The sequence below is a fragment of the Piliocolobus tephrosceles genome, chromosome 15, assembly GCF_002776525.5.
Source record: "Piliocolobus tephrosceles isolate RC106 chromosome 15, ASM277652v3, whole genome shotgun sequence".
Taxonomy (NCBI): Eukaryota; Metazoa; Chordata; class Mammalia; order Primates; family Cercopithecidae; genus Piliocolobus; species Piliocolobus tephrosceles.
The window spans coordinates 20,781,865-20,800,338 of NC_045448.1; the positions used below are offsets into that span (position 1 = coordinate 20,781,865).

Sequence of the window (18,474 nt, forward strand, 5' to 3'; positions counted from 1 at the left end):
AGTTTTCCATGGCCATGAGACAACGAATCTTGGGTATTTATTTATCCCGATGATGCCGTTTCATAGTCGTCAAGATAAAATCAAAATCCTGTCTTGACCTTTTAGACAAGTTTGCAACCTTCCATCAGCTCAACAATCCAGACTCTAGGGAGACAATTCAGTGCCAGTCTACCCACAGCAATTTTCTGTTATTTGAAATATTGCCTTTGAGTCTATTTCTTCAATCAGCATTTAAGATCCTACTATGTAGAAGGTTCGGGGGGAGGCTGGGGGTGGTAGGAGTGTGTCTATCTCTTCTTTAAGAGGCTTACAATTTAGTGAAGAAAAGAAACAGATGTATATATAACTGCATGCCAATGGAGACCCAAACCCCGCAGCAAGGCAAAGGAAGGGCTCTATCAGAATGTGGGGACCGGGGGGGCTTCATGGCAAGGGCATCTCAACCTCTCATCTGGCATCTTTTATTTTATTTTTGAGACGGAGTCTTGCTCTGTTGCCCAGGCTGGAGTGCAGTGGTGCGATCTCAGCTCACTGCAAGCTCCGCCTCCTGGGTTCAAGCCTTTCTCCTGCCTCAGCCTCCTGAGCAGCTGGGACTACAAGTGCCTGCCACCATGCCCAGCTAATTTTTTTGTATTTTTTTTAGTAGAGACGGGGTTTCACCATGTTAGCCAGGATGGTCTCGATCTCCTGATCTTGTGATCCATCCGCCTCGGCCTCCCAAAGTGCTGGGATTACAGGCGTGAGCCACTGCGCCCAGCCTCAACTGAAGTCTTGAAGGATGAGTAGAAGGGAAGAGCATACAGGCTGAGGGAAAAGGCTGGGGATGGCAATGAAAGTGAGAACATGGTAAATTCAAGAATAAAGACTGGATCATTTTAGTGGCAGGACCTTTTTCTTTAGAGAGAGTGTAGAGGGCAAAGAAGCTCAAAAAGGTCACTTGATTTCAGATCAACTCTAGGCAAGAAGCAGTCACTTAAGATTCTGAAGGCTGTGTTTAGAAAGATTTCTCTGATGATTATGTGAAGGATGAGTGTAAAAGGCATGAAGGTGGTTACTGTAATCGTCTGAAAAAAGATAATTAAGTCCGGAATTTGGTCAGCGAGTAATAGGCCTAGAAAGGAGGAGATGGCTATGCAGCACTACAAAGTGGGACTTCTTGCAATTTAGTGAAACGAGTGGGAAAAAGTTGTTGAAAATGACTGCTAGCAGGATGATGATGCAATTAATTTGGATGGGGACACAAGAACATATTTGTGGGGAATGTTATTTGATTTGGGACTGAAGTTTGAGGTGCCGGAGGTGGAAGGGTAGGATCCATGTGGTAATGCTCACCAGTTGAAAATTTAAAATTGGATTATGAGAGAGACGTTGAAGAGTGGACTTAAGATGTATACACGTGTAAGTGGTACTGCGTTCAAGGGAAGAGTTGTTCAGCGAGTGTACAAGGCCCTGCCTGAGAAACATTATTCTCACATACATTTAAAACATGTATACTTTGACAAACTCACAATTAGAGCTCTGTTGGCCAGGCTGGTCTCAAACTCCTGGCCTCAAGCAATCCCCCCGCCTTGGCCTCCCAATGTGCTAGGATTACAGGTGTGAACCACTGTGCCTGACCTAGTTTTGTTTTCAAAATGGAAATCCCTATGAGCCTTGTAAGGAATTTGACTTCCAGATAATAATTTTTAACTCATCAGAATTCCCACAGTCATTGTGTCATCATCTAATGATGTATTTTTTTGTTTATTTTGTTTTGTTTTTTGAGATGGAGTCTGGCTCTGTTGCCCAGGCTGGAGTGCAGTGGTGTGATCTCAGCTCACTGCAACCTCTGCCTCCTGGGTTCAAGCAATTCTCCTGCCCCAGTCACCCGAGTAGCTGGGATTAACAGGCATGCACCACCACGCCTGGCTAATTTTTGCATTTTTATTAGAGACGGGGTTTCACCATGTTGGCCAGGGTGGTCTCAAACTCCTGACCTCAGGTGATCCACCCTCCTTGGCCTCCCAAAGTGTTGAGATTATAAGCATGAGCCACTGCGCCTGGCCAGGTGCTTTTATCTCTAGTACTTGTGTTGTGCAGTGGAACCACTGGCAGGTTTCATTCCAAAGCCCAGGGATTGACTCTTGGGCCAAGCACTTGTTAGTCACCTGACTATAAACCTGAGCTTCAGTTTCACCATCTGTAAAATGGCCTACTGTAATTGCTTTATAGGATTTTGCAGATCAAATATGTGAAAGTGCTATAGAAATGTAAGAAATTATTCACACAAAAGTGGGTTACTAGCCTAGTACATTGCCTGGCAGAGTAGAAATGAAAAATCTGTTAACTGATGTAGAATTTCCACTGTTAGGAAAGCAGCAGCTTCAGAGCAGTGTCTCTGTACTTCCCACAGTACAGCAGTGTGTGAAGTACAGAGACAATAGAATAAAATCAAAATGGAACAAAGGCTGGGCTTGGTGACTCATGTCTGTAATTCCAGCACTTGGGAGGTCAAGAAAGGAGGATCACTTGAGGCCAGGAGTTCAAGACCAGCCTGGGCAATACAGCAAGACTCTGCCTCTACCAAAAAAAAAAAAAAAAAAAAAAAAAAATTAGCTGAATGTGGTGGCATGCACTTGTAGTCCCAGCTTCTTGGGAGGCTGAGGCAGGAAGATGGTTTGGGCCCAGGAGTTTGAGGGTGCAGTGAGCCATGATCGTGCCATTGTACTCCAGCCTGGGAGAAATCCTGACTCTAAAAAGAAAAAAAGGAGTAAATACCATACTGTAGTCTCGGGGTTCTGCTTTACCTGAGGGCTCCTGGGCACTGGAATGGGAGGAAAATCTTATAGGACAGAAGTTATTCCTTTTGATGTAATTCTTCTTTTCTCAAGTCAATGTCTCAAGTTTGTTACGGACACCCGTGGGCACTGCTTGCTTCTGCTGGTTGTACAAACTACCAGTTCAGAGACAAGCACAAATAATTAGACCAGGGCCAAACTCCACAGCATAAGAGAACGATTCTTTGTCCACAGTAGGATCAAGAGCCAGGGAAAGGCGAGCACTTCCAAGGTCTGATCCAAAAAACCTACTATCCTAGGGTGAACTGCAGGGTCCTAAAATTCCTCGGCCTTATAAAAAAGATCCTCTGTCAATCATTCTTATACCTGCCCCACAAGGAACTCACATTTTCCAAAATTCTTTTAAGCTAAGGGATGACCCTGTAGTTTCATAGAGCTCCTTCTTCATTCCTTGTTTAGACATGCAGGGACAGAATGCTTCTCCCAAACGGTAGTGGGATACCCTGCTGACCATATGCCAAAGATAACCCCCTTTTAGTTGAGGCCTCCAAAGGGCAGCCTCTGACTGCCTCCAGAGAAGGGGCCAGGTCCTCTCTTCTCAACTCCAGAGTTCTTGCCCCTCTTTTCAAAACTGTTTTAGTTATTTCACATATGAAAGCACTGTCTAAGGTCACAAAAGAGATTAAAGTCTACAGACTCAGAATCCATCCTAAATCATATCGTCCGGGATAGTGAATCCAGAATTTGGAATTAGACTTGGTTTCAACTCCCAATTTCCACTGATAAACGGTAGTGTTTGTGTCATAACCCTTCAGAGCTTGTTTTTTCTTTTCTTTTTTTTTTTTTTGAGACGGAGTCTTGCTCTGTTGCCAGGCTGGAGTTCAGTGGTGTGATCTGGGCTCACTGCAACCTCTGCCTCCCGGATTCAAGCAATTCTCCAGCCCCAGCCTCCTGAGTAGCTTGGACTACAGGCGTGTGCCACCACACCCAGCTAATTTTTGTATTTTTAGTAGAGACTGGGTTTCACCATGTTGGCCAGGATGGTCTCGATCTCTTGACCTTGTGATCCACCTGTCTCAGCCTCCCAAAGTGCTGGGATTACAGGCGTGACCCACTGCACACAGCCTTTTTTTTTCAAACAGAGTTTTGCTCTGGTTGTCTAGGCTGGAGTGCACAGGTGTGATCTTGGCTCACTGCAACCTCCACCTCCAGGGTTCAAGCAATTCTCCTGCTTCAGCCTCCTGAGTAGCTGGGATTACAGGCACACGCCACCACACCCAGCTAATTTTTTGTATTTTTAGTAGAGACAGGGTTTCATCATGTTGGCCAGGCTGGTCCTGAACTCCTGACCTCAGGTGATCCACCCACCTCGGCTTCCCAAAGTGCTGGGATTACAGGAGTGAGCCACCGCGCCCGGCCCAGAGCTCATTTTCTAACAACTCTCTACAACGACAGCAGAGGATTAAATGAGATAATGTGCAGAAAAGTATTTTAGAAATTATTACAAATTTATTCTCTCTGAATACTTTTAATGCTGTCACCAGCTACGGACTACTGCGTAGAAGATAAAGAAGGCTGTACTTCTGGCAGCACAGGGCTAGTTGTGGAAAAGACTTTAGGTATGAGCCGAAACAATTTCCAAGTGAGGATCCCAATGCCTAGTGTTAATATCTCCTGGAGCCGCGGGCTGACATAACTCTAATGTAGATGCCAGCTCAGGAGAGCGCTAGTTAACAACTTAAACCAAGCAGCTCTCTGGGGCTCCTCCCGTTTCCAGGCCTTCCCACATGCTGCCTCTCACAACTCTTCACTGGCTCTCCACTGAGCTACTTCCTCATCTCCTGCAAACCTCACTTTGAATGCCATTGCTTCCTCAAGGGAACCTGCCTTCACCTCCAGACGAGGCCCTGCTTGGAAATTCCTACTTGGAATTCTCCTGTGTGCCACTTAATCCAGTTGTGATTATCTCGATCTAAGTCCCCTAATGTGAATATAGGCTCCACTAGGACAGGGCGCATGCCTGTCGGCATCCTTTCATATCCCTAGTTCCTCAGATCAAGACAATACAATGGGTTGAACGAGTGAATGAGGCCAGAACTTTGTGTTCCTTCAATCTTGTTAAGAATTCTGGGGGCAATGAAAATAAAATATAGAAAGAAAATTAATTTAATGCTGGCAGAAAGGGTTCTGGACAGAGGCATGCTTCCTTGGGCAGTTTTCGCCAATAAAAAGAATTTATGGGCTTAATTAAATCAAGATCTTCAGGGGCACAGGAATGGTCACGGCTCAAGCTTGCTCTGAATTATTCATTTTATTTAAGTGGAGGTGCCCTTCTGGGAAGAGCAGTTACTGTCAACCAGGAAATCAGTACAACTGCCTTTGTAAGCAGACAACTGTCCTTGTTTTTTCTTTGTCAGGGTCTAGGAGACCATTTCTGAGGTCTTCCTAAGGAATGGAACCTACTTTAGGTGAAACCACAAAGGTGAAACTTCCTTATAACAATCACACTTTTTTCTCAATTGTTTGTATTTGTTTTCCTCACCCCTATATCTCAGGATAACTTTAAATCAACGTTCAGCCTCCTCTAAGGGAAGTTTCATTTTTACCTATCCCAACTGTGGAAAAAAAAGGTTTTGTCCCCCATAAATATGACTTAACAGTTACCAAATCTGTGTACATTTAGGTCTAGGAATGTGTGTGGGAAGTACACCCTCCTTGAGCCCTCTGGAATCACATTTACCCCACGACACAGCAGAAACATCGCCATCTTGGACAAGCCCCTCATTCTAAAATTCACCTTAATCAAAAACCGCCTAAATCCAAAGGGCATCAGCCTAATGGCTAAGGTCGGCACAACCATAAACCACAAATAACATTTCCAACCAGAAACACTCCAAACTCCTCCCTAACCAAAGACATGCTAACCCCAAGATAAGCCTGCTCTGGCCAGAAAGACATCAGCCCCAAGATAACCTCCCCTCCGCCCAGACATTCCGACCCCACCATAAAACTTCTCCCTCACATAAAAACATTCCAAGCTTGTGATAAGCCCCCTTACCCTAAAACCAACATATACTCTTACTCTGTAAGAGAAAGCACTCCTGATGGAAATCAGCCAGAAGCCCCTCTCAGGTTTATTTTCTCTAAAATAAATCTGTCTTTAACTGTTGAGCTGCATTTCGTGTTTCTTTCCTCTGTAACTCTTACACCCTAGTCCTACTTAGCCAAGCTGATGGATTTAGGATGCTTTAAAAACAAACAACAGGCCCTAATTCCTATAAAATGCATTGTCACATTGAAGGAGACTCCTCAAGTAAGACAACACCGATTATTGATAAATGTTGATATATTAAAAAAAAAAAAAAGCAGTAATTGATAGAGACATGGCATCTATGGCCATGAAGTGTTGCCTGGACCAGATCTTCTGAGTCAAGAAACAGCAGGCCTAGAAGTCTTTAATTATCAGACAATGTCACAGTTAGAACCCCTCAAGGCCTGCTATCATGACTTCAGTTTGACCTTCTCAAATTTCAACGGTCTAGCTCAAATCAGGATGACTTTGAGGATCTTTGGCTTCAGGGATGCTTTATTAACCTTTTATAATACTCGTTAGTTAATTTGGGCTTGGCAATTTCTGCAGAATATACATTTCATTGCTTCCCTGTAAATGAAGAGGCAACCCATGAGGTTGTTAAACAAATTCTATTCAGTAGCTGGAAAAGTGAATTTCCTGTGGAATGACAGGAATTACATAGAAGCAAGCAATTTTATTTTCCTCAAATGTAGCAATAATTTTAATCTGTACATACATAAAACAAACAGTGCAATTATAAAACCTTGAAGGTGACATGCATATTTTAAGGTGCAGTTGGGATGGGGGAGGATGTTAGCATCTCCAATTTTCCTTACCACTTTTTTTTTTCTAGTTCCTTATGCAAAAGCACTGAGTCAGGAAACTTCATCTGGAATGCTGAAGTTAAAGGTGAACCTTCCTGCAGTCTGCGCGTCTATATATCACCAACAAAATGGAAATGACCTCCTTAGAGCAGTTTGGTAGGGACTAGAGTAATATGGCTGGCTTTCAAGCTGGAAATGAATGAAATCAGGGATGCATTTTCTGAAAAACTAAAGGAGATAATGTTTGTAACTGAGTGTCCTATTTCTGTTTCATAGTTGCTAACCACATGAGCCCTTCCACCAATCTTTTTATTCGGTATAGTTTCTGAATAGATGCTGTTCAGTGGAGTTATTTGTAACTAGGGGTGGTGAGATGCAGAAGGAAGGACCTGGGGAAATGGCTTCTTCCTTGAAGTCTGAGTCCATGCTCCTCTTCCACTGTTCTTATGGCCTTTTCTCTGCCATGCAGGCAGAGGTAGCTGGTGCAGAATGTCAGGTGCTGTCATCATTCACAGGCCCAGGGATGCAGACAAAGGTCAGTGATGGGGGTCTACCTTTGCTTCTTCCACAATACCTTTCTCAAGCTTTCCTGGCTTTGCAGCGGAACTTCTAGAACTAGAAAGTCAGTTCACTGGGTTCTTCACTCAGAGGCCAGGATGAGATGGGATGTGGCAGAGTGACAAGACACAAAGGGAAAATATGGTACCAATTAGCCTCAGAGCAGGATAGAGAAATTTATATTTGCACTGATGAAAATTCAAATTCCCAAAGTCAATCTAAAAAATGAAGATTTCCTTTGAGTATTAATTTTTTCTCTGTACAAGTAGCCTGTGCACTTCTGTTCAGATGATCCCAGGGACACTCTAGGGCAGTATGCTCTAGATCAGCTGGAACAGCTCTTTCTGGCAGTGACATTTTGATTTGAACCCCAAAGTAAATCCATACATGGCATCGCAGTTATTAAAATAATGAAATATTACTAACCAAATGTAACTGCAATTCAATCAATGTTATATTTCACACACAAATTTAGAAAAATCAAGAGTATAATAAAAGCATAAAATTAAACAGAAATCAATTTCTACAAGAAATCAAATATATTTACAATGAGATTTAAAGGGAAAAATAAGCTACTTGGATCATAAATTTAATTTTATTTTAAATAACTTTAGCCTACCTCAGCTGTTAATACAATAAAAGCAGAAAAAACAGGCTGCCTTTTATTTTTCCAGATTTAATCAGAATATTGTATCTACAATAATTGACAGAACTCACTTCTTGTCCTTCACCCATCTCATCAAAAATTATTGCATTTTCCCCCAAACTGTATTTTTTGGATTCCTCTGTGAATATACTCATTTCGTCCTCTTTCCTGGAGGCATCTTGGTTTAAATTCATCTTTAAAAAAAGGAGAAGGGGTACATATGTGGAGGCAAAATATTCTCTTGAAGCCAACAGATACAGAGTTGCTAGAGAAGCTGATTGTACACACAAGCTGCCTGGGATTGGGATGGGGAGGGCTGCTGATTTCGAGACACGTGACAGCCTTTGGTGGACGGGCACAGGCAAAGCCCCACGGGCCCTTCTTCCTGGGCAGGGCTGGGACTGAGCGGCGGAGGCGGAGCTTCATCTTCTTCTTGGAACTTGTCGTTTTGGTTCTCCTCCAAAAGCCTTCATCCAGATAAGAAGCCAATGACTGATTATAAAAATAAGAATAATTAAATTTGGCTCAAGAAATAGATTGTCCAACTGTTCTGCCTTGGTATTTTTTCAATATCCAAGGCCTTTACAAAGAAAGAAACAAAAACATCTTTCAATCTCCCGACAAAAGCAAACTCCTTTTTTTTTTTTTTTTTTTTTTTTTTTTTGCTCCAAATGCTACGACCTGAAGAATGGCTGCAGATTGAGATATCAAAAATCTCAGAAAAATATATAATATATTTGTATATCTCTGTATGTCTATTATTTAAATTTCACATTCCTTTAAAAGTGGTTATTCAGTCAGTAGCTGCTGAAGGAGGCTCTTCTGCTGGGCCTGGGGGGTCTGTGGTCCTGACGTGGGCTTTTGAGTTCCCAGTGGACCAGGCTGGTTCAGGTAAGGGTCCCCGCCTACCAGATTCACTGTACACTGGACGTCAGCAAACACCTGAACCTGTTGCACCTGCTGGAACACAAATAAAAGATGTGTTTAGACAGAAGGGTCTGCCCCCCCGGCTTATGAGTGGGTACTACTTGAAGTGGAAACTCACTAGAGCATTCCTCTAGTCTGTAGTCACCACAGAGAAGAACTCTTCTGTCTTCTTGTCCTACAAAAAGAAAATCGCTGCACTCATTTTGCTCAGGGTTCTGGAAAGTTCACACTTTAAAAATAAAATCAAAATTGGAATGGTCACGCCTCCTATAGGGTTGCCATCAATACTGAAAGTGAGTATCATTGCTAATGTTGCCAAGATTGGGAGAAGCCCAGTTTCAGAGTCTGGGTATCCAGTGATAGGTTTTTAAAAATATGTGATATTTAGAAAACTGGTTTAAAACCATTCTATGGATGATTTCAGTAGGATAAAAAATCTTTATGACGTCACTGAAAAATTAAGGGCTTTCAACCAGTATTAGCAAAACAAAACCACAACTCAATAGGACATCAGCATCTAAGGTTAATGTCCAAAGATTTTTTAGTATTTAAATATACTATTACACAGCTCTTTCACATATTGGCTTTAGAATAACAGCAAATTATCATTAGAACAATTTTATATTTGACTTTTTTCCCGACAATCCATTCAAACACATGAGCTAAAAATAACAGTATGTCTACTAGCCTTGAGAACAGTGTGAATTTTCCCCTCACTACTTTCAGTAACAATACACTTATTCCTTAAAAATGTCTAAAGTTGCACAGTTCTAGCATATTCTATTGGGAAAACAAAGCCAGAAGTTAGTCTTTACCAACCAGCCTTATTAAAAAGTTGTTCGTAGAACTGATTAAGGCTAATACCACACTTGTGAATGTTCCAGACCAGGAAGGGAGATGCCTTCTAAGGCATCTAAGTGTCTCAAACTTTTCGATAAACTTGTGTCTCCTGTTTGATAGGTCATAAAGTAGTTTAGATTAGTGGTGTATTTTTTTTGGTCATTTATCACTAATTCATGCCAATTACACTCAGCTTTTTTGAAAACTTTTCTATCCTAATTGAATAAAAGTTGTTTTCCATCAGCCTTCATTAGCCAAATGTCAAATGTTGTATGCATCAAATTTGGACATCAGTCTGTCCCCTGGTCTCCTATCCTCTTAACTCATTTACAGCTCCACTTTCCTCCCTCTCAGATGAGGCAGATAGCCCCTAAGCTGAGCTTTCCTAGTGCCTAAGGAATCAAATCTCTAGTTAGATTTGCACTGCTTTTCTCTCCTTCTCTTCCCCTTTCCCTAGTTTCCCAAATGTGGCTTCTAGTCCCTATATGCTCCCATTTGTTACTGCCTCCTCTGGGCTCTTTCTCCTGTGTCTATAACACACCAGCGCACCCAGTCTGCTCTCCAGCTGCCTCTGTGCCCTCGCCCTGCCTTTGTGGTCTGTAACGTCTCATTCTGACTCTTTCCTTCTAGAGCTTCACCAGGCCTTCCTCTCTTCCTAGGTCAACGATCCCCCTGCCAGCCCTCTTCCCGCTCCTCTGTTCTCTGGGTTCTCTTCCTGTTCTCTCCTGTCTTACCTCCTCCTGCCATCCCTCTTCCCGCTCCTCTGTTCTTTGGGTTCTCTTCTTGTTCCCTCCTGCCTTACCTCCTCCCCATTCTATCCCAGTTCTGAAGTACAGCTAGTCCCATTACTCCCCTAGTCCTCTTCTCCTCATCTTTTTCTTCTCCCTTTCTGTACATCTGTCTTTATATTTCTGTCTAACTCACTCCCCAGCTGCTGTCTGGTAAATACACAAACACTGGAGCAAGTAGAGATTTCATGATTGGCCACAGCAGAAAGAAAATTCTACCACTGAAACTTCACATGACCACAAACTATAGTTCTTTTTTAGGCATTGATTTTAAAAAAAGTCAACAGATAAAATTTCATGTTTATGTTTCTACATATGAAACACTGGGGCAGAGCATAAGGTGTTTTTGTACCCAAATTCTTAAAAAGTTCTTGATAAAGGCATGATGAAACAAACTAGAAAGTTCTGCTTCTTTAAAAATACAACTTTTAAAAAGATAGTCTAGGGTGGGCATGGAGGCTCATGTCTCTAATTCTAGCACTTTGGGAGGCTGAGGCAGGAGGATCACTTGAGGCCAGCAGTTTAAGACCAGCCTGGGCAACATAGTGAGAACCACCTCTACAAAAAATAAAAAAAAATTAGCTGGCCGTGGTAGTGTGTGCCTGTAGTCCCAGCTGCTGAGGAGGCTGAGGTGGGGGATCACTTGAGCCTGGGAGATTGGGGCTGCGGTGAGCTGTGAAGGTGCCACTACACTCTAGCCTGGGCAACAGAGCAAGACCTTGTCTCAAATAAATTAAAAAAGTGTATTGGCTGGGCACGGTGGCTCACGCCTGTAATCCCAGCACTCTGGGAGGCCGAGGCGGGCGGATCACCTGAGGTCAGGTGTTCAAGACCAGCCTGACCAACATAGTGAAACCCCGTCTCTACTAAAAATATACAAAAATTAGCTGGGTGTGGTGGCAGACGCCTGATATTCTAGCTACTTGGGAGGCTGAGGCTGGAGGATCACTTGAACCTGGGAGGCGGAGGTTGCATTGAGCTGAGATCGCGCCACTGCATGCAGCCTGGGCAACAACAAAGCGAGACTCCATCTCAAAAAAAAAAAAAAAAAAAAAGTGTATTACTGAAATTAGAGAAAACTGAAAAGACGAAACAAACTCTAAAACCCATTTCAGCCACTTTAAACTATTGCTTAAAAGGGGGTGTCTTAGACCAGTCCACAAAGGACTTCTTAATATTGTCACGACTTCTCAGATAGGCAAAGTGTGACACAAAAGAAGCTTCAGTTCTTCCAGGTGAGAAGACTGATGTGAAAGCTGAGTCCTAACCTCTGAAGATTTTCTGGCATAATTTCTACTTCAGTTCAAATACTGTTTCAGGGCAGGGCTCTGGAACTTTAAAACACGGTCGTTTGGGTGTAACTAATTTGTCAAGCTGCCCAGGAATGTCTCTGTGGGTTTGAGGCTTTCAAAACACCTGGTGAATGAAGACTCTTCATTCCTCGATCTTTTTTTGTGTGAGACGGAGCCTCGCTCTGTCGCCCAGGCTGGAGTGCAGTGGCACAATCTAGGCTCACTTCTAGCTCCACCTCCTGGGTTCACGCCATTCTTCTGCCTCAGCCTCCAAGTAGCTGGGACTACAGGCACCCACCACCACACCTGGCTAATTTTTTTTGTATTTTTAGTAGAGACGAGGCTTCACCGTGTTAGCCAGGGTGGTCTCGATCTCCTGACCTCGTGATCTGCCTGCCTCGGCCTCCCAAAATGTGCTAGGATTACAGGCGTGAGCCACCGCACCCAGCTCCCAGATCTTAAAATGCCTTCTCTCTTCTCTTTTTCTTTTTTTTGAGTCGAAGTCTCCCTCTGTCACCCAGGCTGGAGTGCGCTGGTGTGATCTTGGCTCACTGCAACCTCTGCCTGCTGGCTTCAAGCGATTCTCCTGCCTCAACTTCCTGAATAGCTGGGACTGCAGGTGCCCACCACCAAGCCTGGCTAATTTCTGTGTTAGACAGAAATTTTCTGTGTTAGACAGGGTTTCTCCATGTTGGCCAGGCTGGTCTCAAACTCCTGACCTCAAATGATTTGCCTGCCTCAGCCTTCCAAAGTGCTGGGATTACAGGTGTGAGCCACCGCACCCGGCCAAAATGCCTTCTCTTTACCTTGAGAGGACTCAGGTTCTATTTCCTAATGCTTAGACTGTGAACCCAGTCTTCTAATCTTTGTCCTTCTCAACTGGCCAATACATCTTCCTTCACCTTCTTCCCAAGATGAAGTCTACGCTAGGACTTCTATCAATGTTCTCTTTCAGGGATGACTCTTCTGTCCATAGGGTTGAATCCAAATCCCTTAGTTTAGCATTCAAGGCCTCTGGAAATTTGCCCGAAGCCACTTTACCAATTTTAATTCCTGTGAATAGCTATGATAAACCCTTTACCTTCAGTTGATTTGGTTTCCCAGGACTATGCTAAGATATTACTATTTCCCTGTTTCTGTGGCCTCTACTTCCAGTTCCTTCTACTTCTCAATCTACCTCTGCACCAGTCTCCAACAACTACCATACCCTTTTCCTTCTCTTTGCCTTGGTAACTGTCCTTCAAGGCTCAGTTCAGCTCTATCTCTTGCAAAAATGCTCTTCTGACCATCTCAGCAATTTCTCCTTTCTTTGAATGCTTATGCTTCATTACTTGTAACAAATTTAATAATTTGCCTTATTTGGTTAAGTGACAGTTTATGTGCATATGTTGATGTGTTTTATCTTTCAGCAGTCCCTAACTGGTATGGCAGAAACAGTGTGGACTCTGGTGGTAGAAAGACCTGGGTTTGAACCTCAGCTCTTCCTCTTTCTAGCACTGTGAATGGTACATGTAGTTAAACCTCTTCATGTTCAGTTTCTTCATCTGTGAAGAAAAGGAATACTACCTCGTTCATAGGGTTACAGTGAGGCTTAAATGAGATAATGCATACAGTGCATAGCACAGTGCCTGGCAAACCACAAGCATTTCACAAATGAAGTTTCCTTTCCTCACTTCTCCCCACAGTTCACCTAATGCTGATGGAACATATATTATGTGTTTTCCTATTGCCATCTGTGGCATAATCCCTGTGTTAAAAATGTTTTAATTAAGAGACTAAAGTTCGGCCTGGTGTGGTGGATCACCTTAGGTCAGGAGTTCGAGACCAGCCTGGTCAAAATGGTGAAAACCCGTCTCTACTGAAAATACAAAAAATTAGCCGGGCATGGTGGCGGGTGCCTATAATCCCAGCTACTTGGGAGGCTGAGGCAGAAGAATCGATTGAACCCAGTGGGCAGAGGTTGCAGTGAGCCAACATCACGCCACTTCACTCCAGCCTGGGCAAAAGAGCAAAACTCCGTTTCAAAAAAAAAAAAAAAGAGAGAGACTACAGTTCAACCAAAGTTACAAAAGTGAATTAAGCCCTTCCTCCAAAATTTCTAAATTAGGTTAATATAGGAAAGTGGCCACCCTTGCTGTTTATGCTGTTTTGAAACATACTTCTTAAGAGGTGAAGTATACAGCAGGCACTCTGTTTTGTCTGAATTTACTGAGATCTTCTGAGGTACTCTGATTACAGATGAGTTTTTAGCACCGTGCTTATTTACAAAATAACAATTAGTGGCCATCATTTGTGATCACTTTATCCTAAGCACTGAGTTAAACCATCTGAACTGATCTCATTGAATCCTCTCAACAATCCTATAAGCAGGTGTCATGTTAGTTCTGTGGTTATACAGCAGCTCAGTAAAGCTCCATAACATGCCCAGGACGACACAGCTAAGAAGAGCAGAGCCAGGACTCACATCCAGGTCTGACTCCCAAGGTCAGGCTCTTAATGATGCTACACAATCCTCTGTGTATCTAGAGTACATTTGACAGCTCTGGGCTTAGAATTTCCTTACTGACCTGGGTTCCATCTGCTTCTGTTTTGAGAAGGTCAGTGGATGAGAGCTGGTTGCAGTAGAGGCCTGTGTGTCTCAGTGCGGGATCATTTATCTATTAAAGATAAATACAAGATCAAATTACAAGCTAGTTGTTTAAGCTGAAAACCAAATTCTTCAATGAAAAACAATCTCACTGACAGAAAAGTAATAGCAGCACAGCAAAAATGAAAAGCTTAGCAATTAACTGTGTTGTTACAAGTCAGGATAGTAGTACCCCATGTTGGGGTGGAGGGTGTGTAAGGGACACAAGGAGAACCTCTGGAGTACTGATGACATTCTGTTTCTTGATCTGAGTGGTACTCAGGTGTGTTCACTTTGTGAAAATCCACTGAGTTGTACACTTTTCTCTATATTCTTATATATGATACTTTAATACAAAGTTAATTCACACATATATATGTTAATTAGTGATAGACTCACACTTTGGTCAAGATTTAGTAACAGGGATCAGACTTATCCTCCTGCCTCAGTCAGCTAAAAAAACAGACAAAATATGTGAAACAAAGGCACTTAAGACATTAGACAAAAGCAATGAAGGATCAGCAGTCCCTACTGTGGCAACTGCCCAGCCTACTGCCGGGAGTGTACTTCCGGCTGTACCATGGAGAAAGGGAACCCAGGCAGCGCCTGGCAGGCTCCCTGAGTTAAGGGGACGCAGCTAGAATCCTCGGAGCAGAATATCAGAGAGGGTTCTGGAATAGATCTGCAGTGGCTCTCAAATCTGTAGCTCAGTACTAATCAGCTTATAGAGGCAGGGGAAAGAATCACCTGAATAGATGACACGGAACAATTCCCAAAGTCCCCACAGGGCTGGGAATAGGCTCTGATTTCACCCCCCAGAGTGGAAAACATGATAATTCATGTAGTATCATGTAGCATATTAGAATAGTTTTACCTTGGTGGTAAGGTTAAAATTAGTCCTAGAAGAAATACTGCTTTGGTCACAGTAAACAAAAAAGCAAGGATCAAACTTTCCAAGTAATCTAACCATTTCCTAGAACAAAGCTCAAGAGTATTTGTAGGAATATAAACAAGGTAAAATTCATGTCTGGCATCCAATAAAAAATTACCAGGCATGCAAAGAGGCAGAAAAATATGATGCATAATGAAAAGGAAAGTCAACTGAAATCAATTCAAAAATGATGCTGATAATAGAACTGATAGGTGAGAAATATCAGGACATTTATTGTAACAACCATATTCCATTTGTTTAAGAAACAAGAGGAAAGACTGTACAGATATGAAAAATATGTTGGAGATATGGAAGATATAAAAAGGATCCAAATATGACTGCTAAATATGAAAACTGCTGTGTCTGAGATGAAAAATACACTGGATAAACAGATTAGATATTGCAAAAGAAAAAATTAGTGGACCTGAAGCTACAGTAATATAAATGCTCTAAAATCAAAGAAAAAATAACTGAACCTCATCCCACTGCCCCAAAGCCGCCCAAACCTAGAGAATCAGTGAATGTGAGACAATTTCAAGTGTCCTATTATACACGCAATTGAAGTCTCTGAAGGAGAGGAGTGAGGATGGTGACAAAAATTATTTGAAGAAATAATGATCAATATTTTCCAAAATTTGGCTGGGTGTGGTGGCTCACGCCTATAATCCCAGCACTTTGGGAGGCCGAGGTGGGTGGATCATCTGGGGTCAGGGGTTTGAGACCAGTCTGGCCAACATGGCAAAGTCCCATCTCTACTAAAAATATAAAAATTAGCTGGGTGTGGTGGCGCACCCCTGTATGTAGTCCCAGCTACTCAGAACGCTAAGGCAGGAGAACTGCTTGAACCCAGGAGGTGGAGGTTGTAGTGAGTGGAGACTGCGCCACTGCACTCCAACCTGGGTGATGGAGTGAGACTCTGTCTCAAAAAAACCACAAAAAACCAAAAAACGACAAGAAAAATTTTTTCCCAAAATTTAATGAAAATTATATGGTCATGAATCAAGAGGCTCAATGAACCCCAAGAATAAGAAATATGAACAAAATACACCAAAGCATATCACAATCAAATTACTTAGAACCGGCGGGGGGGGTGGGGGGGGAGAGAGAAAAATCTTAAAATCAGCTAGAGAGGGAAAAACATCAATCATATATGGAAGAACAAAGATAAAATGATAGCAGATTGTCTCCTCAGCAATACTATAGTGGAGCAACATCTTTAAAATACTGAAAGCTGAAACTGCCAAGCTAGAGTTTAGGGGAAAGAACATTCAAAGATGAAGGTGAAAGACTTTTCAGACATAGAAAAGCTCATTAGCTGCAGGCCTGCACTACAAAAATGGTAAAGCAGGGCCAGGCGCGGTGGCTCACACCTGTAATCCTAGCACTTTGGGAGGCCGAGGCAGGCGGAACATGACGTCAGGAGATTGAGACCATCCTGGCTAACACAGTGAAACCCCATCTCTACTAAAAATACACACAAAAAAATTAGCCAGGCGTGGTGGTGGGCACCTGTAGTCCCAGTTACTTGGGAGACTGAGGCAGGAGAATCGGTTGAACCTGGGAGGTGGAGGTTGCAGTGAGCTGAGATCACGCCCCTACACTCCAGCCTGGGCTAAAGAGTGAGACTCCATCTCAAAAAAAAAAAAAAGTTAAAGCAAGACTCGCAGGCGGAAGGAAAATAATACCAAATGGAAATTTAGAACTACAAAAAGGAACACAGAAAATTAAAAATGGTGACTATGTGGGTAAATATAAAAAAAAAGTTTTATTTAAATTTTCTTTAGTCAATTACAGTTTATAATTAATTTATAAATTTATAAGTAGAATTTATAAATTTATAATTTATAATTGACTAAAGAAAAAATAATAAATTGCAGGGAATAGAACATATATAGATATAATATGTATGATGACAGTAGCACAGGAGGGACAAAATAGAAATCAACTGTAATGAGGTGCTATACATTATATACCCCTCTATACATTATATTATACCTCTATACATACATATATTACATCACCTCATGTATAGAGGTGTATATTATATCACTTGAAGACAAAAAGGGTAATCAGTATTTATATATTTTTATGATTTGCTATAAATGATGGCTGCATGGTAATAGCCTACTTACTATGGCGTACTATGTGGTTACCGACACAAATAACGAGAATAGCAATTATAGAGAGTTATTCCAATAATCTTAAATATCGTTTTGAATTTAGTCATTCTTGAATTTAGTCATTCTTAAGAGGCTCCAGGATAAGTTCCACACACTTAGATGGCATGCAACATATCCAAAAAGCTTACCACATTACTTCTCTAAATAGAACATACATATCCCTTAATATTAATTAGGCTTTCAACCCCTATCCTGCCTAGGTCATGCTGTGACAACCAATCTTGAATGTTTTTTTTCTATTCTGCTTAGGCAACTTTTTCATAATGGCTTTTTTGACCAGGCCTTTTTTCTTTTAAACTCTCAGTAGTCAACTGTTCATACACTCCTCATCTGACAGAAACACGTATGGCCCATCTCTTAACACACTTGTTTTGTCCTATGATTAAAATGATCCTCTGTTCATGCTGTGTCTTCTCCAACTTGTACATATGCATGTCCCACAGGCTATCTTTGTACACATTAAGTACTGAATAAATGCTTACTGAATTAAAAAAGGTAGAAATGAAGAAAATGTGTTCAAAATATAAAGGAGTATTCCAAGACAATATATTACATGTACTGTTTTTTTGTTTTTTGTTTTTGTTTGAGACAGAGTCTTGCTCTGTTGCCCAGGCTGGAGTGCAGTGGCGCAATCTCAGCCCACTGCAATTTCTGCCTCCCGGGTTCAAGCAATTCTCATGCCTCAGCCTCCTGAGTAGCTGGGACTACAGGTGCATGCCACCATGCACAGTTAATTTTTGTATTTTTTTTTTAGTAGAGATGGGGTTCACCATGTTGGCCAGGCTGGTCTTGAACTCCTGACCTTGTGATCCATCTGCCTTGGCCTCCCAAAGTGCTGGGATTATAGGCGTGAGCCACCACGTCCAGCCATGTACTGTTTAATAAATCTGAAAAACTAAAAATCTCATGAAACTAAAATCTTATTTATAAAGTCTGTCAAGGCCCAGGAGTAGTGGCTTACATCTGTAATCCCAGCACTTTGGGAGGTTGGGATAGGAGGATCACTTGAGCC

General features: G+C 42.2%; 1 protein-coding gene across 9 annotated transcripts in view; it reads right to left on the reverse strand.

Moving 5' to 3' along the window:
* Window positions 1-6,460: 6,460 nt before the first annotated feature.
* The window catches only part of NCOA1 (nuclear receptor coactivator 1), a 276,873-nt gene continuing 264,859 nt past the window's right edge, over window positions 6,461-18,474 (reverse strand). For 4 of the 9 annotated variants that reach the window (XM_026454739.1, XM_023230092.1, XM_023230093.1 and 1 more), the window contains 2 exons: window positions 14,293-14,382; window positions 8,668-8,838 (listed from right to left, as the gene is read on the reverse strand). In XM_026454739.1, the coding sequence (XP_026310524.1) occupies window positions 8,668-8,838; window positions 14,293-14,382 (261 nt within the window). Of the gene's footprint in view, window positions 8,839-8,923; window positions 8,981-14,292; window positions 14,383-18,474 lie in introns of all 9 variants that reach the window. The other 5 variants (XM_023230098.1, XM_023230097.1, XM_023230099.1 and 2 more) reach the window with 5 other exon arrangements.